This window comes from Grampus griseus, assembly GCF_964374135.1.
Source record: "Grampus griseus genome assembly, chromosome: 5".
Classification (NCBI taxonomy): Eukaryota; Metazoa; Chordata; class Mammalia; order Artiodactyla; family Delphinidae; genus Grampus; species Grampus griseus.
In genome coordinates, this window is record NC_138998.1 from 72,412,811 (window position 1) to 72,439,757 (window position 26,947).

Genomic DNA, 26,947 nt, shown 5'->3' on the forward strand with positions numbered 1-26,947 from the left:
AGAAGTCCAGCTTATCACTTATTTCTTTCATGGATCACCAAACCCATCTAGGTTTTTCCCTGTGTCATCTTCTAGGAGTTTTAGTTTTCCATTTAACATTTAGGTCTGAGCTATTTTCAGGTAATTTTTCTAAAGGGTATATGGTTCATTTTTTTTGCATGTGGTTGTCCAATTGGTCATTGGTTTTCAGTAAGAATACTCTAGCAGGTCACATCATTTGCAAATATTTTCTCCCATTCTGTAGGTTGTCTTTTTGTTTTGGATTAATTTCCAAAATATACAAACAGCTCATACAGCTCAGTATCAAAAAAACAACCCAATAAAGAAATGGGCAGAAGATCTAAATAGATGTTTCTCCAAAGAAGACATTCAGATGGCCAAAAGGCACATGAAAAGATGCTCAACATCACTAATTATTAGAGAAATGCCAATCAAAATGACAATGAGGTACCACCTCACACCAGTCAGAATGGCCATCAAAAAAATCTATAAATAATAAATGCTGGAGAGGGTGTGGAGAAAAGGGAATCCTCCTACACTGTTGGTGGGAATGTAAATTGGTGCAGCTACTATGGAAAACAGTATGGAGGTTCATTAGAAAACTAAAAATAGAGCTACCACATGACCCAGCAATCCCACTCCTGGGCATATATCTGGAGGAAACCATAATTCGAAAAGATATGTGTACCCCAATGTTCGTAGCCAGCACTATCTACAATAGCTGAGACAGAAGCAACCTAAATGCCCATGGACAGATGAATGGATAAAGAAGATGTGGTATATATATACAGTGGAATACTACTCAGTCATACAAAAGAATGAAATAACGCCATTTGCAGCAACATGGATGGACCTAGAGATTATCATGGTAAGTGAAGTAAGCTAGACAGAGAAAGACAAATATCATATATCACTTATATGTGGAATCTAAAAAAACCCAAAAAACAAAAGATACAAATGAGCCTATGTACAAAACATAAACAGACCCACAGACATGGAAAACAAACTTATGGTTAACAAAGGGGAAAGGGGGGAGGGAAAAGGATAAATTAGGAGTTTGGGATTAACATAAACACAATACTATGTATAAAATAGATAACCAACAAGGACCTACTGTATAGCACAGGGAACTATGCTCAATATTTTATAATAACTTATAAGGAAAAAGAATCTGAAAAAGAATATATATATAAAACTGAATCACTGCTGTACACCTGAAGCTAACAACATTGTAAATCAACTATACTTCAATTAAAAAAAAAGAAAACTCTAGCAGGACCTATTTTGTCTCCCCTCCCCCTCCAAAATAGGTGAGTTACCTATCTAATTTTAATTTTTAGCCACATTAAAAACCTAAAAAGAAACATGAAATTTTAGTATATTTGAAATCAATATATTCAAAATGCTATTATTTTAACAGGTACACATTAAAAATTATTGCCAAGACATTTTATATTCCTTTTTCCATACTAAGTCTTCAAAATCCATTGTGCTTATCACATCACAATTTGGGCTACCCCTATTTCGAGTGCTCAATAGCTAATGGTTAGTGGACACTGCTGCTCTATAGTAAAAGGCATAATTGGTAAGGGTTTTATTTTACAGGCTTTCTACTAAGCAATTACCAAAAAAACCATTATACAACTGAATCTCGTAGCTACAAGTGCCAGCCAGAATTCTTCAGTACGCTTGCAGGAATTGCAGCCACTAGAATTGGGAAGCCTTTTAATTGCCTCACCTATGTCCAAGCTTTCCCCTGTCAGAATTAGTAGCCACGTGCACAGCCTGGAAAAAAATCAAGACAATAGATGACTGTATTCTAAGGAAAATGTGCCTTGTGAAAGGTGATGGGCCAGGAGGCAGCCCTAAACAAATATTTGAAGAGACATATGGTTGGTTATCTGCAACATATACCTTCGCTTGGAATTGAACACATCAAATACCGTTATCTTCCTTGTAGCTATCAATGGGCTTACCTTCTTAGGTGCTTGAGTGAAAGCCTTTGTAGTTGGCTACATCTGTCCTTCAAACTACCTAATGTTTAATCCATCCCAGATTGATTATTTTGACTAGTTGTTAATGCCTTTTTTGAAAAATGTTTACATACTAATGGTCAAAGTGCAGAAGGGTCTGTATTGAAAAGTTTTTCCTCTTGGCCCCCACAATTTCTCCCTCTAAATATCCACAATCACCAATTTCTTGCGTCTGCTTTCAAAGTAGTCTATGCATAAGTGAGAGTAGCCGTGAAACCTTCATGAAAGGAGTTTTGGTTCCAGTATCACAATGTAAGCCCCTATAACCCATCCCTCCACTGCTTACGATGATAAACTCTGAGTAAAATAGAAAAAAAAGAAAGGAAAAGAAACCCACCTGATGACTTAAAAAGTAAACACAGGCAAACAGACTGTGGATGGGAGTAAAGCTGGGAGAAGTGACCTTAAAAAAAAAAACGTGAGTTGGTAAGGACAAAAACAGAGGACAAACAAAAAACTAATAAAATATGCCAAGGTCCAACTATATCAATAATTACATCAGTGACACGTTAACATTCTAATCAAAAGGTTCATTTAAATGCTGCCTACGAGAAACACTTTAAAAACACAGATAAGTTGAAAGTTAAAGGATGGAAAACAAAGAACATGTAAATTAGCATAATAAGACTAGAATGGCTATATAAACACCAGATAAAAATAGACTTTAAGACAAAGATTATCATAGATAAAAATAGGAACGTTTCATGATAAACAGGACAATTCATTGGGAAGATAGTACAATTATAAATATGTGTGTAGGATGCCTGATAGCCTTAAATACATGAATTAAAAGTTTATAGCATTGTGGGGAGAAACATAATTCTGCCATAGTAGATTTAACACCCACTTCTTAGAAGTCATTAGAACAATTAGACAAATCAGGACAAAGATTTGAACCACTTTATCAGCCACCTCAATCTAACTGATGTTTATAGGACACTACATCCAACAAGTGCAAAATACTGTTTTTTTTGAGGTATGCATGGTAAATTCAAGATAGACCATATGCTGGGCTCTACAAGACTCAGATTAAAAAGTATTGAAATTATACATGGTGTGTTCTCTGATCACAAAGGAATTAAATTAAAAATTTAAAATCAGTAACAACATATCCAGAAACCCCCAAAACCTCCAGAAATTAAACAGCACAGTTGTAAATAATTTATTCATCAAAAAGATGAAGTCACAAGGGAAATTAGAAAATATTTTAAATTTAATGATAATTACAACATAAAATTGTGGATGCAGGTAAAGCAGTGCTTGGAGATGCACTGCTCATTACAGAAGCCACTGGATACATGTGACTAAATTTAAATTAATACAAAAGTTCAATTCTTCAGACACACTGGCCACATATCAAGTGCTCAATAGTTACATATGGCTAGTGGCTACTGTACTGGACAGCAGAAAACAGAATACTTCCATCACTGCAGAAAGTGCTATTGAATAGTCATGGCTTAGAGGGAAGCTTATAGTTTTAAATAATTATATTAGAAAAACATCTAAAATCAATGACCTAAGTTTCCATCTTAATAAGTTAGAGAAAGAAAAGCAAAGTAAGCTCACATGAAATAGAAGAAAGGAAATACAATAAAGAACAAAAATCAATGACATGAAAATCATACAATGGATAAAATTAACAAAGCCAAAATCTGATTCTTTGGAATGAAAAATGAAATAGAAAAACCCCTAGCTAGAGCAATGAAGAAAAAAAAATGATGGAAAACAATTACCAATATCAAGAATGAAAAAGGTTATCACTACAGATCCTATGACATTAAAGGATAGTAAAGGTATATCACGAACAATTTTATGCCAACAAATTAGACCACTTACATGAAGTAGACAAATGTACTAACAAATTTAATTATCAAAATTAATACAAGAAAAAATCAGGAAATCTGAATGGCCCTCTATCAAATAAACAGAATTTATCATAACTTTCCATAAAGAAAACTCTAGACTCAGTTTCACTGGTGAAGTCTATCAGACATTCAAGGAAGAACTATCACTAACCTTACACAAACTTTTTCAGAAAATAGAGGCAGAGGAAACTATTGATGTCAGTATAACATACCAAAACCTGACAAAGACATTACAAAAACAAAATTTACAGACCAATATTATCATGAATGTAGATGCAAAAACTATTAACAAAAGACTAGCAAATTGAATCCAACAATATATAAAAGGATAATATATTATGACCATGTAGGGTTTATTCTAGGAATGCAAGGTTAATAATAGTAATAATTGTTAATAATAGTAATCATTACACCCAGGTATTTCATGCCTATGTATACACCCAAGAGAAATAAAAACACAAGTCCACACAAAAATTTATAAGTGATTGTTCATAGAAGCATTATTCATAATAGTTAAAAATTGAAAACAACCCAAATGTCCATTACCTGATGAATGAATAAACAAAATGTGGTATAAGCCTACAATGTGATATTATTTGGCAATAAAAAGAAATGGAATGATGTCAGGGAAGGAAGCCATTTCTCCACCTAAACAACTACTGAGCTGGCAAGAACTGTCTAAAGCAACTATTTTGGAATTCTGGAGTCTAGTTAAATACTTGCAATGTTCAGGGTAGAACTTGATGAAGAGACTGGTAAATCAGTAAATTCTTGGGAATGTTGGTCTTTCACATAGTGGCTACCATTCCTCCACTACCATCCTCTGAAGCAGGGAGCAGAAAGGAGAGGTGGTGGCCCATATTCCTGGTGCAGCTTCCTGGACAATAAGAAACTTGTCCTCCAAATATTAGGATTGTGTGTTTTGATTGATAATTGCTGCTTTTGATCACTGAGGGGCCAGCACAAAGGTTGGCCATTGTTTCAACCCCCATGAACTAAAGTGGTTTACAGGGGATTAGAGACAGTATTTCCCTTTGGGAGCCAGACATTTGAGGAAATATTTGTCAGCTTACTGGCTGACTGTAGAGATATCAGACAGAAACTTCAGTGACCACACAAAACAAGGAATACACACTTTGCAAAAATCGTTTGGAGAAGTCACAATTATGGCTCCAGCCCTCAACTAGCAAGATTTACCAATTCCTGAGGAGAGGGAGAATTAGATTTCAGAGTTAAAACAACATAATGCTCAATATGTCTGGTTCTCAATAAAAGAGTTACAGGAAACAGAAACAGGAAAGTATAGTCCAATCATGGGGGAAAAAAGATTTCGACAGAAACCATCCCTGAGGAAGCCCAGACACTGGAATTATTAAAGATATTTAAGACAGTTGACTTAACATGCTTAATGAACTAAAGGAAGCCATGGGCAAAGAAGTAAAGGAAATCAGGAAAACTATGTAGAACAAATGAAAATATCAGTAAAAACATAGAAATTATAAAAAGGACCAAATAAATGCTGGAGCTTAAAACTGAAATAACAGAAATGAGAAACTCACTAGAGTTATTCAACAGCAAATTTGAGCAGACAGAAGAAAGTATTAGTGAACTTAAAGATAAAGCAATTGGAATTATCCAGTCTGAAGAGCAGAAAGAAAAAAGAATGAAGAGGAGAGCAGCCAAGATGGGAAAGCAGAAAGATTGGAGGCTCACCTCCTCTCACAAGCACACCAAAATCACAACTATCTGCAGAACAACCATCAGTGAGAAAGACTGGAACCTACAAGAAAAGACCTTCTACAACTAAAGACATAAAGAAGGAACCACAATGAGGGGGGTAGAAAGAGCAGACATGCAATATAATCAAATTTCATATGCCCTAGGTGGGTGGCCCACAAATTAGAAAATAAATACACTGCAGAGGTCCTCCCACAGGAGTGAGAGTTCTGACCTCCACATCAGGCTCCCCAACCCAGGGGTCCAGCACAAAGAAGACAAGCCCCCAGAGCACTTGGCTTTAAGGCCAGCACGGTTAATTACAGGAGCCGCATCAGACTGGGGAAAATAGAGATTTTCACTCTTAAAGGGCACACATAAAATCTCATGTGCACCAGGACACATGGCAAAAAGAGGAATTTGATAGGAGCCTGGGCCAGACTTACCTGCTGGTCTTAGAGAGCCTCCTGGAGAGGTGGCGGGGGTTGGGGGGAGATGGCTGAAACTCACCCTGGGGACATGGACACTGGCTGCATGCAGACATTTTGGGGGGCATTCAGCTGCATGAGCACTGCTACTGGTGGCTGCTGGCCCCACCCAACAGCCTGTAGGTGCCAGTGCTAGGACACCTCAGGCCAAACAACTAACTGGGCAGGGAGACAGCCCCACCCATCAGCAAACAGAATTCTTAAAGACTTCCTGAGCCCACAGCCACCTCTAGATACGCCTCTAGACATGGCCCTGCCCACCAGAGTGCCAAGACCCAGCTCCACCTACCAGTGGGCAGGTGCCAGAAGCAAGAAAACTATGATCCTGTACCCTGCAGACCACCACCAGCAGGTCAGACCCTACCCTGGGACCAGCTGGGCCGTGGCCCTGCCCACTAGCAGGCCAATGTAACCTGTGGGACACCCTGGCCCCCATACCCAACAGTGTCAAGAACCCATCTGCTCCAAATGATCTGAAACAAGCTCTGGGATCCCTGGGCCCTGCTGCCAGACTCCAGGAACCAGCTCTGCCTGCCAGTAGCACAGCATTAACCCCAGGACCTGGCTTCACCTGCCAGTGGGTGGGCAACAGACCCAGCGTCTTCAGGATCCTGACACTGCCCACCAGTGAGCTACCACTAGCCCTGGCGCCCCCTAGGCTTCTACCAATAGCCACCTTGTGACCAAGCCCTGCTCAACAGCAGCTAGCAGCATCCACACATGGAAGGGTCAGGCAACCAACGAGACTAGGGGCCAAAAAGCCTACCACACCGCCCCAGAGTCAGCCCACCACAGCAGAAGAACCCCTGCAGCCCTCTTAGGGGGGACTCCCTAAAGCATATAGCTTAGGTGATGAGAGGGGAGTGCACCGCTGGGATGCATATGACGTCACTTGCATACGAAGGTCACTTTTCCAAGGTCGAGAAATTTAACTAACATACCACATACATAAAAATACAGATAGCAACTTAGACAAAATGAGGTGGCAGAGGAGTATGTTCCAGATGAAGGAACAAAATAAAACCCAAGAAGAACTAAGTGAAGTAGAGATAGGCAATCTCCCTGAGAAACAGTTCAGAGCAATGATTGTAAAGATGATCAAAGCATTCAGGAGAAGAATGGATGCACAGAGTGAGAAGTTATGTTTTTAACAAAGAGTTAGAAAATATAAAGAAAAACCAAACAAAGAAGAAGAATACAAAAACTGAAATGAAAAATACACAAGGAGGAATCAATAGTAGATTAAATGATACAGAGGAACAGATCAGTGAGCTGGAAGACAGAGTAGTGGAAATCACTGCTGCTGAACAGAAAAAAGAATTAAAAAAATGAGGACAGCTTGAGACGTCTGGAACAACATCAAATGCACTAGTATTCGTATTATAGGAATCCCAGGAGAAGAGAGCCTGAGGGCTGAGAAAATATAATATTTGAAGAGATAATAGATGAAAACTTCCTTAACATGGTAAAGGAAGCAGTCACCCAAGTCCAGGAAGTGCATAGAGTCCCATACAGGATTAACCAAAAGACATGTTGTAATAAAAATGATAAAAATTAAAGATAGAGAATATTAAAAGCAGCAAGGGAAAAGCAACAAATAACATACAAGGGAACTCCCATAAGGCTATCAGCTGATTTTTCTGCAGAAATTCTGCAGACCAGAAGGAAGTGGCACAATATGTTTAAAGTGATGAAAAGGAAGAAACTACAACCAAGAATCCTCTACCCAGGGAGGCTCTCATTCAGATTTGATGGAGAAATCAAAAGCTTTACAGACAAGCAAAAGCTAAAAGAATTCCAAACCAGCATTACAATAAATGATAAAGGAACTTCTCTAGGTGAAAAAGAAAAGGCCACAACTAGAAACAAGAAAATTATGAAATGAAAGAGCTCATCAGTAAGAGAAAACATACAGTAAAGACAAGAATTAATCCACACACAAAGCTAGTACGGAGGTTAAAAACAAAAGTAGCAAAATCATCTGTATCTGCACTAAGTAGTTAAGGGTTAAACAAAACAATTAGATGTAAAACATGATATCAAAAACGGTAATTGTGAGAAGAGAGAGTACAAATGGAAGGTATCTAAAATGTATTTGAAATTAAGGGATCAACAACTTAAAACAAGTATGTGTATATATGTGTGTGTGTGTGTATACACACACACACACACATATATATATATATTGCTATATAAAAATCTCACAGTAACCACAAATCAAAAATCTATAACAGATATACACAAAAAAAGAAAAAGGAATCTAAACACAAAGCTAAAGATAGCCATCAAATCACAAAAGAAGAGAACAAAAGAAGAAAGGGGAAAAAAGATCTACAAAAACAAATCCAAAACAATTAACAAAATGTCAACAGGAACACACATATCAATAATTACTTTAAATGTAAACGGACTAAATGCTCCAACCAAAAGACATAAACTGGCTGAATGGATACAAAAACAAGACCCACGTATATGTTGCCTACAAGAGACTCACTTCAGAACTAGAGACACATACAGACTGAAAGTGAGGGGATGAAAAAAAGGTATTCAATGCAAATGGAAATCAAAAGAAAGCTGGAGTAGCAATACTTATACCAGACAAAGGAGACTTTAAAATAAAGACTGTTACAAGAGACAAAGAAGGACACTACATAATGATCAAGAGATCAATCCAAGAAGATATAACAATTGTAAATATATATGCCCCCAACATAGGAGCACCTCAATATATAAGGCAAATGTTAACTCAATATAGTAGGGGACTTTAACAGCCCACTTACATCAATGAATAGATCGTCCAGACAGAAAAATCAGTAAACACAGGCTTAAATAAGACATTAGACCAAAGGGGATTTCATTGATATTTATAGAACATTCCATCTGAAAGCAGAATACACATTCTTTTCAAGTGCACATGGAACATTCTCCAGGATAGATCACATGCTGGGCCATAAGGCAAGCCTCAGTAAATTTAAGAAAATTGAAATCATATCAAGCACCTTTTCTGACCATGCTACGAGATTAGAAATCAACTACAAGAAAAAAACTGTAAAGGCTAAACAATATGTTACTAAACAGCCAACAGATCACTGAAGAAATCAAAGAGGAAAGCAAAATATACCTAGAGACAAATGAAAATGAAAACATGACAATCCAAAGCCTTTGGGACACAGCAAAAGCAGTTCTAAGAGGTAAGTTTATAGTGATACAAGCTTACCTCAGGAAACAAGAAAAATCTCAAATAAACAACCTAACCTTACACCTAAAGCAACTAAAAAAGAAGAACAAACAAAACACAAACTTAGTAGAAGGAAAGAAATCATAAAGATCAGAGCAGAAATAAGTGAAATAGAGATGAAGAAAACTATAGAAAAAATCAATGAAACTAAAAGTTGGGTCTTTGAAAAAATAAACAAAATTGGGAATTCCCTGCTTGTCCAGTGGTCAGGACTGGGCGCTTTCACTGCCGAGGCCTGGGTTCAGTCCCTGGTCGGGGAGCTAAGATCCCACAAGCCATGCAGTGCTGCCAAAAAAAAAAAGAAAAGATAAAATTGATAAACCTTTAGCCAGACTCATCAAGAAAAATATGGAGAGGGCCCAAATCAATAAAATTAGAAATGAGAAAGAAGTTACAACTGATGCCACAGAAATACAAAGCACCATAAGAGCCTACTACAGGCAACTACATGCCAATAAAATGGACAACCTAAAAGAAATGGACAATTTCTTAGAAAGGCGCAATCTTCCAAGATTGAACCAGGAAGAAATACAAAAAATGAAGACCAATCACAAGTCCTGGAATTGAATTTGTGATTAAAAAACTTCCCAACATACAAAAGTCCAGGACCAGACAGCTTCACAGGTAAAATCTGTCAAACATTTAGAGAAGAGTTAACACCTATCCTTCTGAAATTATTCCAAAAAATTGCAGAAGAAAGAACACTCCCGGGGCTGGCGGCTGCGGTGGCGGAGGGCGGGAGGCGAGTGCCCCGCGTGCACGTGTGGAGAAGCGGCGGCACCAGCGCGGCGGCGGGAGGCACCCCCGCCCCCTCTGGAGACGCAGGGCCGCGCTCAACTCTCCGGCCTCCGTCACCCGCTCAGCTCCCTGCCCTAAGCGAGGAGGCCGGCTTGCGGGGTGGAGTGGCCCGAGCTGAGGGCGCGGAGAGCTCAGGGCGGCGACGACAACGGCGTTGATATCGGTGGTAACAACGGCCTCAGCAGGCGGGGAAGATGAAAGGTAGCCGGATCGAGCTGGGAGATGTGACACCACACAATATTAAGCAGTTGAAGAGATTAAACCAGGTGATCTTTCCAGTCAGCTACAATGACAAGTTCTATAAGGATGTGCTGGAGGTTGGCGAGCTAGCAAAACTTGCCTATTTCAATGATATTGCAGTAGGTGCAGTATGCTGTAGGGTGGATCATTCACAGAATCAGAAGAGACTTTACATCATGACACTAGGATGTCTGGCACCATACCGAAGGCTAGGAATAGGAACTAAAATGTTAAATCATGTCTTAAACATCTGTGAAAAAGATGGCACTTTTGACAACATCTATCTGCATGTCCAGATCAGCAATGAGTCTGCAATTGACTTCTACAGAAAGTTTGGCTTTGAGATTATTGAGACAAAGAAGAACTACTATAAGAGGATAGAGCCAGCTGATGCTCATGTGCTGCAGAAAAACCTCAAAGTCCCTTCTGGCCAGAACGCAGATGTGCAGAAGACAGACAACTGAACAAATTACAGATGAACTTTCTTGCACTTGCTTGTCGCCAAATAAAAGAGAGGCCCATTGATCCCCCCCCCTTTCTTTTAAACCTTTCCCCCTTCCTCGTTCTTGTGTTTCCTCCTTTCAAAACTTCCTTCCCTTTCCTCTAAAAGTTTTAAACTTTTAAGGATTTATTAATCATGTTTGGATTGTTTTAGTTTTCTTATTTTTATGAGGTTGTTTGATTGTAGGAAGGAGAAGGTATAGATCTGTTTAGTTTCACAGTTAAGATATATGGTCCCGAAAACTTGAGTGTCAATTTCTTTTTTTTTTTTTAATGTCCTGCTTTCACATTGAAGGGCAGAGCCTACAAAATATTGTATATTTCAAAGGACAAGAAGCAGCAGCAGCAATATCTTGTTCTCTAACTCATAGACAAGTTTAGTGTGTTTGTGGTACTTTGGGGTTTTCAAGATTTTGTGGGATACTAATCCCTATACATTGCCTTCACTCCACCTTTTGTCCTTCTGAGTATTATCTCAGGAGTTGGACCATTGTTATCCTTGTAAGAAATACTAAGTTTATTTTGTTCTGTTAAGCAGTTATTTCTTCCTTCCTCGCTGGTGGCTGACGGTGGCTGGGACAGTCTGAGTAAGTAGTATTATACTTTGGTCTCAGCATTTGAGTTAAACTGCTTTTTGCTAATGAGTGGGCTGGTTGTTAGCAGGTTTATTTTTCCTGCTGTTGATTGTTAGAAGTGGCATTAACTTTAGGAGTGTGGGCTGGTGAGATTAATTTTTTTTAATATCCCAGCTAGAGATAATGGCCTTTAACTGACCTTTAACAAACCTAAAGAGGTTTGTTGTGATTTGCTTTTTTTTCTCCTGTCCTTTTTCTTCAGTAAATCCACAATAGTTAGTCAAACCTTAAAAATGGAGTTGATGTCCTTATAGGTCAATGCCCCTAAATAAACCTGAAGCAGGTGTTGTCTCTTGGACATATTAAAAAATACCTAAAAGGAAGCTTAGATGGACTTGTGGCACAATAAATGCATTTAATGTCAGCTAATGCAGACGGTTAGAAGTGTGGCCACTGAGCATTTGATTTTAGAGGAAGGAATATCTAGACAGTATTTTTGAGAATAACATAGCTGTGCTAATTGCTTATCTGTTGGAGAACATCCCAGATTTGCTTACATTCTGTGCCTGTGATATTGAGTTTAAGGATTTGGGGGTGGGGGAATTATTAAACATATTGCTTCTATTCTTGGAAAAAGTAGAAGTCTAGAAGTGTTAATAACGCAAATGTCACTGTGACCTCCTCTACTGACAGGACTGGTTTATGCCAGATCGTTTCCTGGCACATAGGGAGTGGCTTTGACGGGTCGATAACTTTTTGTAAGATAGAAGACATCTGAAATTTTCATGTTTTCCTCCATAATCCCATCTCCAATATTTAAAATTTTCTACATTGCCAATACTGGTGGCCCAAGAAATGTTTTCATTAGACTTTAAAACAATGCACAGAGCTTGAATTTTCTGTCATTTGACTTTAAAAGGAAGATTGATTCATAATATTTATCCTCTTATGTAAATTCTGGCATAAAAGTTTCATCTCTTCAAATATGTTGAATGACAAAATTATTTTACACAATGTTTATGCACATTTTATAATCTTAAGTTCTTATTTGAGAATGTAAAAATACAAGGTACAATAGACTTCAGCAGTCTTAGTTGAGTGCCAAGTATAATATAGAAAAGGAAGATAGTTGATAAATGAATTTATAGGGTTATAATCTTAAGATAGTAAAAATGTAGAAAGACCATGCTGGTTTCTTGGGTATCCGTTTCTTAAGCAGTCCAAATCTAAGCTTAGAAGAAAAGTTTAGCATTAAGCACCTTTACCTTCATGGATAAGCTTCAGCTTGCTCTTGCCAAGAGAAGAATGCTTGAGTTACAGAAGGCATAATTAGTTTGAAGATTCAGCCTTTTTGTAAACTTCGCATATCAGAATAGATTTTGATATATAAATGAGTTTTGTGAGATGACACTGCCTCTATTTCTATAACCATTTCACCTGGACTATCTAATCAGTCCTATGAATGTATCCCTGAATGTGGTTAATGAAAACCGAATAGCTGCCTCATGACAATTAAGTACATATTATTTATGGAGGAAAAAATATTAAATTTTGAATTGAGTGTGTAGGCTCCCTATCATTTTAGTGTTTCTTTTTCCACACTAGTCACTGACTTTAACCTAAATTGTAAGTGTTTGTAAAGGGTGAATTGTCCTACATCAAACTTACATGAAATAATTCCATCCACTTATGGAGGAGGAGGATGTAGAAGAGGTGGAAGCTGGGCACTAGTTCACGTGCCTATGAGTCAGTAAAGACTGAAATAATGTCCCATGTTCAGTTGGTTATTTTGATAAAAATTATCGTTGAGGTAAATTCTATTAACTGGAAGATCACAGGATATATCCATCATATTTTTCAGGGTAGATAGTTTTTTTCTGTAGGGCAAATAGATAAACATTATATTGTATGGTAATTGCATTTAGGTTCTAAAGAAAAGAATCAGCAGAGAAATCTATGCAATATATAATTTGTCCAGATTAGTTTTCATTTGGGGAAAGAAGTTCTGAAATATCCCCAAAGTGGCTTACTCATCAATTGAAAGTCCTCCAAAAATAGAACTATTGGGAAACCATGACATATGGGGTGGAAAAGAAAAGCTCCCTCAGTTTTTTGGAGGGAATAACTTTAAAAATACTTAAATAGCTGAGTTTATTTGGTGCAGTTAAGATTTAAACTTGTTGATTTTAACATTGCTGTTACATCTGAAATAAACTTACATGATGTTCTGGTAAAAAAAAAAAAAAAAGAACACTCCCAAACTCATTCTGAGGCCACCATCACCCTGATACCAAAACCCAACAAGGATACCACAAAAATAGAAAGTCACAGGCCAATAACACAGATGAACATAGACGCAAAAATCCTTGACAAAATACTAGCAAACTGAATCAAACAATACATGAAAAGGATCATACACCATGATCAAGTGGGATTTAACCCAGGTTTGTAAGGATTCTTCAATACCCACAAATCAATCAGTGTGACACCACACAGCAAATTGAAGAATAAAAACCAAATGATCATTTTAATCAATGCAGAAAAACTTCTGATAGAATTCAACTTCCATTTATGATAAAAACTCTTCAGAAAGTGGGCAGAGAGGAAACATACCTCAACATAATAAAAGCCATATATGACAAACCCACAGCTAACATCATACTCAACGGTGAACAATTCTTCTAAGATCAAGAACAAGACAAGGATGTCCACTCTTGCCACTTTTATTCAACATAGTCTTGGAAGTTCTAGCCACAGCAATATGAGAAGAAAAACAAATAAAAGGGATCCAAATTGGAAAAGAAGTAAAACTGTCACTGTTTGCAGATGACATGATGCTCTACATATAAAATCCTAAAGATGCTACCAGAAAACAACCAGAGCTCAATGAATTCAGTAAAGTTGCAGGATACAAAATTAATATACAGAAATCTGTTGCATTTCTATACACTTATAACAAGGGATCAGAAAGGGAAATTATAGGAAACAATCCCATTTACCACCACATCAGAAAGACTAAAATACCTAGGAATAAACCTACCTAAGGAGACAAAAGACCTGTTCTCTGAAAAACTATAAGATGCTGATGAAAGAAATCAAAGATGACACAAACAGATGGAAAGATATACCATGTTTCTGGATTGGAAGAATCAGTATTGTCAGATGACTATACTACCAAAGTAATTTACAGACTCAATGCAATCCCTATCAAATTACCAATAGCATTTTTCACAGAATTAGAACAAAAAATTTTATAATTTGTATGGCAACACAAAAGACCCCAAATAACCAAAGCAATCTTGAGAAAGAAAAAGGGAGCTGGAGGAATCAGGTTCCCAGCCTTCAGACTATACTACAAAGCTACAGTAATCAAAACAGTATGGTACTGGCACAAAAACAGAAATATAGATCAACGGAACAGGATGGGAATTCCAGAGATAAACCCACGCACCTATGTTCACCTAAGCTATGACAAAGGAGGCAAGAATATACAATGGAGAAAAGACAGTCTCTTCAATAAGTGGTGCTGGGAAAACTGGACAGCTACATGTAAAAGAATAAAACTAGAACATTCTCTAACACCATACACACAAGTAAACTCAAAATGGACTAAAGACCTAAATGTAAGACTGGATACTATAAAACTCTTAGAGGACAGCATAGGCAGAACACTCTCTGACATACTGCAGCAATATCTTTTTGGATCCACCTCCTAGAGTAATGAAAATAAAAACAAAAATAAATGGGACCTAATTAAACTTAAAAGCTTTTGCACAGCAAAGGAAACCATAAACAAAATGAAAAGACAACCCATAGAATAGGAGAAAATATTTGCAAATGAAGCAATCAACGAGGGATTAATCTCCAAAATATACAAACAGCTCATGCAGTTCAATATCAAAAAATACAAACAACCCAATCAAAAAATGGGAAGATCTAAATAGACATTTCTCCAAAGAAGACATATAGATGGCCAAGAGGCACATGAAAAGATGTTCAATGTCACTAATTATTAGAGAAATGCAAATGAAAAGTACAATGAGGGGACTTCCCTGGTGGTGCAAAGGTTAAGAATCTGCCTGCCAAGGCAGGGGACACGGGTTCGATCCCTGGTCTGGGAAGATCCCACATGCCACGGAGCAACTAAGCCCATGCGCCACAATTACTGAAGCCCATGCACCTAGAGCCCGTGATCTGCAACAAGAGAAGCCACTGCAATGAGAAACCCGCGCACCACAACAAAGAGTAGCCTCTGCAACTAGAGAAAGCCCGTGTGCAGCAACAAAGACCCAACGTAGCCAAAAATAAATAAATAAAATATTTTTTTTTTTTTTTTTTTTTTTTTTGCTGTACGCGGGCCTCTCACTGTTGTGGCCTCTCCCGCTGCACAGGCTCCAGACGCGCAGGCTCAGCGGCCATGGCTCACGGGCCCAGCCACTCCGCGGCACGTGGGATCTTCCCAGACCAGGGCATGAACACGTGTCCCCTGCATCGGCAGGCGGACTCTCAACAACTGCGCCACCAGGGAAGCCCAATAAAATTTTTAAAACACTTCATTGAGGTATCACCTCACACTGGTCAGAATAGCCATCATCAAAATGTCTACAAACAATAAATGCTGGAGAGGGTGTGAAGAAAAAGGAACCCTCCTACACTGTTCATGGGACTGTAAACTGGTACAACCATTACAGAGAACAGTATGGAGGTTCCTGAAAAAACTAAAAACAGAAGTACCATATGATCCAGCAATTCCTCTCCTGGGCATAAATCCAGAGAAAACCATAATTCGAAAAGATACATGCACCCCAATGTTCATACCAGCACTATTTACAATTGCCAAGACATGGAAACAACCTAAATGTCCATTGACAGAGGAATGGATAGGGAAGATGTGGTACATGTATATAATGGACTATTACTCAGCCATTAAAAAAGAATGAAATAATGTCATCTGCAGCGACATGGATGGACCTGGAGATCATCATACCAAGTGAAGTAAGTCAGACAGAGAAAGAAAAATATCATGTGATATCAATTATATGTGGAATCTAAAAAAATTTGATACAAATGAACTTATTTACAAAACAGAAACAGACTTACAGACTTCAAAAACAAACTTACCGTTACCAAAGGGGAAAAGTGAGGGGAAGAGATAAATCGGGAGTTTGGGATTAACACATACACACTACTATATATAAAATAATCAACAAGGACCTACTGCACAGCACAGGAAACTCTATTCAATAGTCTGTAATAACCTATATGGGAAAAGAATCTGAAAAAGAATGGATATATGTGTAACTGAATCACTTTGCTGTACACCTGAAATTAGCACATTGTAAATCAACTATACTCTAATATAAAATAAAAATTAAATTAAAAGAAACCCAAGTGCCATGTGGGAAAAGATTGATACACTGATTTCATACAAATTGTAGCATTGCAAAAAAAAAAAAAACATAGCATAAACCAAATCATAAGATAATTGACAAACTAATAAAAAATGTTTTCTCCATACATAAAAGGCTTCCTTAATGCCTAAAGAGATCCTATAACACCTTTCTGATGTAGCATCATTCCTGTGGCCCCTTCTCTTTTCTGTATTTTTTGCCCTGTTTCCTGCTCCTCTCCCTGCTGAAAATGTCTATCCTATGTAAGTGCTCACACCAAGGACCAGGAACCTCATCAGCTCAAAGTGTGTCTGACTATTATCCACGCAGGCTACCAGTGTTTAGGAAAAAACTATGTGCGAGTGCATTCATGCATGTATGAACTGGAAGGTAAGGAGGCCTGATGGCCTAACCTGTTCCCATGCTAGAACTCAGCCCCAGCCTTCCTTGATATCCAGCTATTCCCCTCAACTAATTCCATAAGGTGCTTTCTCATCACCCCCAACCAAGCATATAGAGACTGGCCCATATATAATTTCTATACGTAAATCATCAGAACTCACTAGGATATTCTTACTCCCTTCTGTTTTTGCAGCTCAGCTTTGGCATGGTATATATGTATTTGCTAGAGGGAAAGTTGGGAAAAAGAATTAGTAGAGTAGGAGCCCTGCATTTGTATCTGGGTCATGGAGATTCTAATCCAATTCAATTAAATTGCTGGACGTCCTTGGGTAATCTGCTGTACATCTCAAGACCTCCGTTTCCTCACTTCTAAATGAGGGGGTTAGGCCTGCTGTTCTCTAAGATCCTTTCTAGCTCAAACAAAAAATCCCTCTCCCACTGAGAATGTATGTTTCCTCCCTCAAACCCAGATTTGATTCTATCCTCTTAGGGTACCTTTACAATCCTTTCTTACCCATCCCAATAGCTCAGATGTGCTACCGATGAGATTGTTAATCTGTCCTTATCTTGTAGACATTCTTCAGGCACTTATGCAGGTGCCCTGGATCTCCCCAACTAGTGTTTCCCATTGGTTTAACCACCTGATCACCTCCTTTGGGGCTGTTGATATTGAGGTGTCTTGGACCCACGTTCTCCCTAACGGTACTAAGGTGGTAGCTGAGAGGAAGTGAGTCTGGGGAGGAGGAGGCAGGCTGGAGCCCTGCAGTGTCTGGGGTCTGCACAGAGTGCCGAAGGAGGGGATGTGGAAAGAGGCGGCCAAGGACCTGAGTCTGGTTCCTGGGCAAATGAGAGAGCCAGGGGAGTCGAGGAGAGAGGGCTGGATTTGAGAGTCTGGGTTCTGTTGCCACTTCCTCAGATTGGCATGACCAAAAGGAAGTGTCTGGTAGTCACCAATGAACATTGTGGTTCAAGAGGGCAGCCACAGATGCAGGGAGCGCTATCCTGTGGGCCTAATTAGCTCAGATGTGTGTGTGTTTGCAGGTGGGGGTGGCAATGAGTGGAAATTAGCTGACCAAGCTGCAGAGGTGGCCAAAAAAGCAGCAGGTATGAGCTTCCCTGGGATGGTCATCACTGGAGCAGAAAGAGGAAGAACAGTCAGCTAAGGATTGTGCCATATCTACACTACCAATGGGGAGATTTAAACAAAGATGGAGAGAGGAACAGCAGGGAGGTCCAAAAGTGAAAAAATACCTCAGTAGCCCTGAGTGTTCCTCATTTCTAAACTTAGCACAGTGAGTTCCAAGGAAAGCCAGATCTGGGGGACGTAAAGAAGGAGTAGGTGAAGAATGAAAGGAGCCAGTCCTTTCTTTGTTTAGTCTTGCTTCCCTCAACTAGCAGTTTCTTGCTTACGCATATGGATCATGTCTTCTTTGATTGTGCCTGACATTGGCTTGGGTACGTGACAGATCAAGACTACATTCCATCAGAAAGGGAGATAAAGAATTAATATTGTTAAAATGGCCATACTGCCCAAAGCAATCTACAGATTTAATGTGATCCCTATCAAATTACCTATGACATTTTTCACAGAACTAGAACAAATAATCCTAAAATTTATATGAAACCATGAAAGACCTAGAATTGTCAAAGCAATAAAGCAGGAGGCATGATCCTCCCAGACTTCAGACAATACTACAAAGCTACAGTAATCCAAATGGCATGGTTTTGACACAGAAACAGACATATGGACCAATGGAACAGAATAGAGAGCCCAGAAATAAACACACCTATGGTCAACTAATCTTCAACAAAGGAGGAAAGAATATACAATGGAGAAAAGACGGTCTTCAAGTGTTGCTGGGAATGCTGGACAGCCATATATAAATCAGTGAAATTAGAACACTCCCTCACACCATACACAAAAAGAAACTCAAAATGGCTTAAAGACTTAAGTATAAGACATGATACCATAAAACTCCTAGAAGAGAACATAGGCAATACATTCTCTGACATAAATCGTAGCAATGTTTTCTTAGGTCAATCTCCCAAAGTAACAGAAATAAAACGAAAAATAAACAAATGGGACCTAACCAAACTTATAAGCTTTTGCACAGCAAAGGAAACCATGAACAAAATGAAAAGACAACCTACAGAATGTGAGAAAATACTTACAAATGATGCAACCAACAAGGGCTTAATTTCCAAAATATACAAACAGCTCATACAACTCAATAACAAAAAACCAAACAACCCAATCAAAAAATGGGCAGAAGACCTAAACAAACATCCAAAGAGGACATACAGATGGCCAAAAGGCACATGAAAAGAGGCTTGACATTGCTAATTATCAGAGAAATGCAAATCAAAACTACAATGAGCTATGACTTTACACCAGTCAGAATGGCCATCATTAAAAAGTCTACAAACAATAAATAAATGCTGGAGAGGGTGTGGAGAAAAGGGAACCCTCCTACACTTTTGGTGGGAATGTAAATTGGTGCAGCCACTATGGAGAACAGTGTCGAGTTTAGTTTTCCTTAAAAAAGGAAACTAAACAGTTTTAGTTTTCCTTAAAAAACTGAAAAAAGAACTACCGTATTATCCAGCAATCCCACTCCTGGGCATATATCCAGAAAAGACAGAAACTCTAATTCGATAAGATACTTGCACCCCAATGTTCATTGCAGCACTATTTACAATAGCCAAGACATGGAAGCAACCTAAATGTCTATTGACAGATGAATGGATAAAGAAGATGTGGTGTGTATATACAATGGAATATTACTCAGCCATTAAAAAGAATAAAATAATGCCATTTGCAGCAACATGGATGGACCTGGAGATCATCATACTAAGTGGGGTAAGTCAGACAGAGAAAGACAAATACCATATGATATCACTTATATGTGGAATCTAAAGAAAATGATACAAATGAACTTATTTACCAAACAGAAACAGACTCATAGATGTAGAAAGCCAACTTATGGTTACCAAAGGGGAAAGGGGAGGGGGAGGGATAAATTAGGAGTTTGGAACTAGCAGATACAAACTACTATATATAAAATACATAAACAACAAGGACCTACTGTATAGCCAAAGGAACTATATTCAATATCTTGTAATAAACTATAATGGAAAAGAATATGAAAATATATATATATATGTATAGCTGAATCACTTTGCTGTACACCAGAAACTAACACAGCATTGTAAATCAACTAAACTTCAATCTAAAGAAATAAATTTTTTGAGGCAAAAACAACCAAAAGAACCCCGATGAATGGATAAAGAAGCTGTAATACACACACACACACACACACGCGCGCGCGCGCAATGGAATACTACTCAACCATAAAAGAGAACAAAATTTTGCCATGTGCAGCAACACGGATGGACTTGGAGGGCATTATGCTAAGTGGAATAAATCAGACAGAGAAAGACATATACTGTATGCTATCACTTATATGTGGAATCTAAAAAATACAAAAAACGAATGAATAAAACAAAAAAGCAGACTTGCAGATACAGAGAACAAACTAATACCAGTGAGGGGGAGGGTGTAGGGGTGGGGGAATGGGAGGTACAAACTACTGGCTGTAAGATAGGTTCAACGGTGTATTGTACAACATGCGGAATACAACCAATATTTTGTAATGACTGTAAATGGAAAGTAACCTTTAAAAACTGTATTAAAAGTTTAAAAAATAAATATATAAAAGAGTACCTGGACACGGTAGTCTGTTGGTTACCAACTTCAACTCTAGGTGTCCACCAGAGGGCGTCAGAACCCAGGACTATGGCGCTTCATCCTGAATAGCCCATGTTGATCCAGGGCTTGTAATCTCTGGACTCATCTGGCTCTTTCTCTAGCAGGGCAGAGGGGGCAGGGTGTGGGAGCAGCTGGCAGCACCTCCTCCCACTGCCCTAGTAAGGTTTTGAAAATGTTTGAACTGCCTGGGGGCATGTGAGCCCAGCCCCTGGGGCAGCTCGGGGGAGCTCTGACTTGCTTGATAAGGTGAAGGCACAGGTCTGTTCTTGGTCCTGGGAGGATGTGACCTGGGTTAGCAGGTAGCCCCACGCCAAAGAATTCCTTCAGAAATCCCTCCCTTCACCTCCACTAAGGGGCAAATGGTCCATTCCTGACTAAGAAATCTCTTGCCCTTTGTCATACTGGATCGTTTGCTCAGACACCAGACCTGACCCCACACCTCACTTCCCTCCCACCTCAGCTCAGGCACTGGGGGTGCTCCAGGGAACCAGCACCCACTGTTTCTGGTTGCACACTGGAATCACCAGGGGAGCTTTTAAAACCTATGTATTTTGAGCCCCACCCCAGAGATTCCAACTGAATTGTTCTGGGGTGGGACCTGGGCAGCAGTGTTTTTAAAAGCCTCCCATGTGATTCTTATGTACAGCATTACTGAGAATCTCTGGGTTCAAGGCCTTGCTAACCAAGTGTAGGAGCTTGACAGGAATGTAGCATCGCAGCATCCCCTTCCCAGCTTGCTGAATCAGAACCTGCCTTTCAACCAGATGCCTGGGTCATTCAGTGGCACACTGCAGTTTGAGAAGCGCTGGTCTAGTCAGCATACTATTCTACTTCGTCCACGCTCATTCCCTGGACCTGAACCACAGCCTCCACGGCTTTCTCAAGTTGGGGCACTGGCCTTCAGAAGTCTTTGCCTCTGATCTGCAGAAAGAAACACATTTTATATCAAGATGTAGAGCACACCCGTGTATATATAACGAAACCATACCTTTACTATTGTTACCAAGCCAAACTTCAGTCCATTCACTCGGGCACAGTAAAGCCAATCTGCTGACACCGGATTGTGGTGAAGGAAAGCGCAGCGTTTATTGCAGGGCACCAAGCAAGGAGTCCAGGCTGCTAGTGCTCCAAAGACCCAACTCCCTGACGGCTTTCAGGGAAAGGTTGTTAAAGACAGGGTGAGAGAAAAGGGTGGATGATCAGCTCGTGGACATTCTTCTGATTGGTTGTTGGTGAGTAATTGGGAATCAGCATCATCAACCTCCTGATTCCAACTGGTCTGGGGTCTACGTGCTTGTGGGCAGCATGCAGTTAACTTCTTCCACTTTGTGGGGGTTTTAGTAGCTGTCAAACAGCTCAAAGGATATGATCCAGTATATTATCTATAGCCCTTGAGGAGGAACTAACAGTCCTTGACTTTGTTTAATGACTAAACTATTATTATTCTGTCTTGCTTGGCTGTTTTCCTTTCTTTCTGCATTTTCTTACTTCTCTGATTAAATTTATTCTTTGGAAGTTGGGGAAGGCCTAGGAGGCTGAAGTTTTTCTACAGACAAGAGGGAGGCAGAGGACTTGGTGGGGGGTAGGGTCTGTCCTGGGAAGGCCCCATAGGGTCCTGCTTGGTTACACTATCTGTGATGCAATCTCACCCATTCAATAGACATTGCTGGCACCTACTGTATACTTGGCACTGTTCTAGGTGCCTGTGCCAGTCTTATCCCCAGACAAAACTTCCTGTTATTGTGGAATTTATGTTGGTGGGCGGAGGCCAGGGAGGGTTGTCAGAAAGTTAAAAGTAAATCATAAATATGAAGGACGTGCTTGAAGATTATAGTTTCTTTTACAACTTACATTTGGGGGGACTTCCGGATCCTGATTATGGTGTTTCTTGATCTCGGTGCTGGGTGTATTCACTCTGTAAAATGCCCAAGTCTTTGCACTTCTCTGGATGCATGTTATACTTCAATGAAAAGTTCAGAAAATTATATTCTGATATTTTCTATTACTGTCCTCTTTCATTAAAAAAAAAAAAGCCAGGGCTTCCCTGGTGGCGCAGTAGCTGAGTGTCCGCCTGCCAATGCAGGGGACATGGGTTCGTGCCCCGGTCTGGGAAGATCCCACATGCCGTGGAGTGGCTAGGCCCGTGAGCCATGGCTGCTGAGCCTGCGCGTCCGGAGCCTGTGCTCCACAGTGGAAGGGGCCACAGCAGTGACAGGCCCGTGTACCGCAAAAACAAACAAACAAAAAAAAAGCCAGTTAAGGGACTTCCCTGGTGGCGCAGTGATAAAGAATCCACCTGCTAATGCAGGGGACATGGGTTAAAGCCCAGTCTGGGAAGATCCCACATGCCGCGGAGCAACTAAGCCCATGTGCCACAACTACTGAGCCTGTGCTCTAGAGCCCACAAGCCCATGTGCCACAACTACTGAAGCCCATGTGCCTAGAGCCCATGCTCTGCAACAAGAGAAGCCACCGCAAAGAGAAGCCCATTCACTGCAACTAGAGAAAGCCCACATGCAGCAATGAAGACCCAACACAGCAAAAAAAAAAGCCAGTTAAAACTCACTAAATTCAGTGCACCTCCAGCTAATAGTTTGCAAGAGTAGTTTAAAAAACATTGCTCTATTTTAAAAAACAAAACAGAACCCAAAAAACCTTCAGCCCAACCACTCCACAGCATCAACACTCTTGGCCGAGCACCTGCTTACAGGTATGAGCCAGGCTGCCTTCATCACCTGCTGCGGCCTTCCTTGCCCTCCTACTTACCCCAAACATGCAACCATTTCACAGTGGAGATTCTTCAAGGCACTGCCACAAGCCTCCCTCAAGCAGCTTGGGCTGCCTCTGCTTAGAACTAGACCTGACAAGCCCTTCTCCCTGCAGAATCACTCTCCTGTGGGCAGCTCTTTTCAAGTTTCAGATCTGGGAAGAGACTGGCACAGGCACATTGGAGGGTTGGGGTTATCCCCCCAGCCTCCTAAATCTCCTAAGCCTTGTGTTTCTAGCCTGTGTCTTATTTCCTCCATTGTGCTGTCAGTCCCCTTGGGAGAGAGCAGTCTCCTCAGCTACCAGTACCAGAGTCAAACACAATGAAGAGAAGGAGACATGCTCCAAGACAACTTCCATCACAGCCCCAGTGCTCAATGTGGTGGTGGGGACAGTCCAGGAGCTGAGATGGCAGGATGGGGGAAGGGAGCAGGAGACCTCTTTTCTGTGAGCCTGAAGCTCCAGATAACGCTGCACTAGGGATGTTGGAGGCATGGGTCTGGCTCTTGAGAGCAACTGGAAGGGAGATGGGAGAATGGGGAGCTGGGCTTCCCTAAGAGAATCACCCAGCAGAACAATCCAGCATGTAGGTGCTTTGACCCTTTGCCTTGTTTGATTTAGAGCTTGATTTACCAGCAGAGAAACTTGCTCCAAATCAGCTGTTTGCATCTATTGATCCCCAAAATCTGGTCAGACTGATGCCAAAAATCTCAGCTCTCTGTGCACCAATGCCAAACAGAAATACAGAGTTTTGGAGGAACAAGAAAAATGGCTTTAATCTTTGTCTGGCAAAGGGGAAAACACAGCAGGCTAGCACCTCAAGAACTGTACCCCCCCTTCCCGGGGAATCAGACAAGATCTTATAGGTGGGGCTCACAGTCCAGGGTATATGATAAGGATCAAAATTGTGAAGGTCTTGCATTCTTCTTGCATTATTTCAAAACAGTCACAGCTGGTGTCAGGCAGCTGGGTAACTGGGTCCAGCAGCCCAGTACTTGAGCCTGTTTGTCTATGGTTTATCTTTTTTTCTGAAATGCAAAAGGCTACAAGGGGTGATTTGTAATAAGGGAGTGCAGGGTAGTAGGGCATGATGTAATTTACATAGAGTTAGGGGGTATTACCATGCAGGATGTAATTCACATAGTGTCAGGGAGTAATAGGTTAGCTTTGTGAAGGACAAATCTAGTTACAGACACTACAGATTAGCAACAGTTAAAATAAAGCTACGAGTGATTAACCCTTTCCATCCCATTTGTTTCTTCTCTAGCCTGTTCACTGTTCCCTTTACTTTCCTTGTTCTCAGGAGAGGAAAAACTTCATTTCTATTTTTGTTGCAACAAATTCCCCAGTGCTAGTTCATTCCGTCCATATTAATGGAGGAAGGGAAATGGGCGTCATTCTTCTCTGGCTGAGGACAAAACTTCAGTTTTGCTCCACTTGACAATCACCAGCTGTTCAGCCCAGGGGCCCATCTACTACTTTAAAACCTGATGCTTCCCAAAGCTCCTGGGTATGGTGTTGCTTTGTTGTCCCTTATTGGTTCAGAGCAGACTTGGGAGTCAGAAAAGTGGATTTGAATTCTGGCTTCACTACTACCAGCTGTTACTTAATCGTGTAGAGCCTCAGTTCTATCACCTGTGGAGTATTGCCTGCCCTAGACCCTGTCTCGGCCCAGGTGGGGTGCATTCAACTTCCTGCTCAGTGGCCCTGGCTGCATGGTGAAGGGCAACCCCCTTACACACACTGTTATCGAATGATTTAGTAGAAAGTTGCCCTGCTCACCTCACAGGGAAAGACGCCATGACCCAAATCCACCCAGTCCAGCCCCCCATAGCTGTCTAGAACCCGCGCCCTTCTCATTGTCCTACTGTCCTCAGGCCAGAGCCCTTGGGCCCAATGCTGGAAAACAAGAGTGCAGGAGTCACCCTTACACAGTTCTCTGATGTCTGATCCCTGGGACAATTCTGTCTGGAGTTGTTTTATTATTAAACGCATCTTATAGATGAGGTACAGTCAGAAACGGCCAACTTGCCCTAGCTTTTGGGTTCTAAGCTTGGCAGCCCAAGGCCGCCTCCAGCTGTGCTAGGATCTGGGTCTGCAGGTTGCACTATCACTGGGAGAAGGAGCTCTGAATTTTCTCCTCCTTTCGGGGTACAGACCCAAGAGGGAGCAGTGCAAGAGGAAGACTCCCTTTGCCTGGGACTCTTTCTGCCTGTATTCCCAGCAGGAAGTGTCACAGGCCTGAGCCCGGCTCTCCCTTGGCCCCAGGGTAAAGGTGGAGGCAGCCCAGGTTCATAGGTCTCTGGGCTGTTGCTGAAAGATTAGGACTAGAGTCCCTCTCTGCAGTCAAACACTCACTGGATTGGGACCTTGGAAACTTTCCGGTCCAATCTCCTCTTCATTTTAGAAACGAAGGTAAGTGTTTTTTTTACACTCATAAGTCAGGAGCAGCTGAACTGCTACTTAGAATTCGAGACTCCTACTTCAGCGCTCCTCCATTGGGCCCTGTTGACTACACCGTCTCAGTAGGCACTCCCTACCTTCCGGTTCACCTCTTCTCCCTCTGGCTCCACAGGAAGGCGCAAGCAGGGCTTCTAGTGGGATGAAGAAGGGGGAGCAGTAGGGGCTCTGAAGGAAGGAGAAGTAAGTGGGACATGGCCCCTTAAGGCCCCGCCCGGCCCCCAACCCGGCCAGGCTCCGCCCCCCTCGGGCAGCGCAGGCGCAGGCTGGCTCCAGGAACCCCCGGCGGGAGGGCGGGCGCTCTTGGTTCTCGGGCCGGGGCGTGGGGCCGCAGCACCTGCGGGGGCCTGCGCAGGGCGCGGCGCCCGGCGGGCGGACGTCGACGCCCAGGAGCGAGGGCTGGGAGCCGGGACCGGGACGTGTGGGCGGAGCGGGAGGGGACGCGACCCCGCAGCCCCCTCCCCCGGGGGACGGGGCGGAAGGAACCGGGTAGGGGGGTGTGAGCGGGCGGCGAGGGCAGCACCATCTGGAGGGGCGGGACCGCGCGGCCTCTGGTGGGCAGGAGAGTGCGTTGGGCAGTGCCGGCTGGGGGCCCTAGGCCGGGAGCGCAGGAGGAGCGCGGCGGGCTCTGCCCAGCGCTGCAGGAGCAGCATCCGCAGCGGATCGGGGTTCTCAGCTGGGGCCCGCAGCAGCTCCGCGGGCTGAA

The 26,947-nt window shown here is 41.3% G+C and overlaps 1 protein-coding gene and 1 long non-coding RNA gene across 2 annotated transcripts; one reads left to right on the forward strand and one right to left on the reverse strand.

The window, feature by feature from the left end:
• Positions 1-2,369: 2,369 nt before the first annotated feature.
• LOC309822417 lies at positions 2,370-26,454 on the reverse strand. The gene is made up of 4 exons (XR_014296729.1): positions 26,322-26,454; positions 22,867-22,975; positions 20,971-21,936; positions 2,370-2,436 (listed from the first exon to the last, which is right to left on the reverse strand). It is a non-coding gene; the product is annotated as an uncharacterized lncRNA (long non-coding RNA).
• On the forward strand, positions 10,143-13,689 carry LOC309822588 (N-alpha-acetyltransferase 50). Its single transcript, XM_082654543.1, has one exon. It carries the CDS (start codon positions 10,333-10,335, stop codon positions 10,840-10,842), a length of 510 nt encoding a protein of 169 aa, XP_082510669.1. The 5' UTR covers positions 10,143-10,332; the 3' UTR covers positions 10,843-13,689.
• Positions 26,455-26,947: the final 493 nt, after the last annotated feature.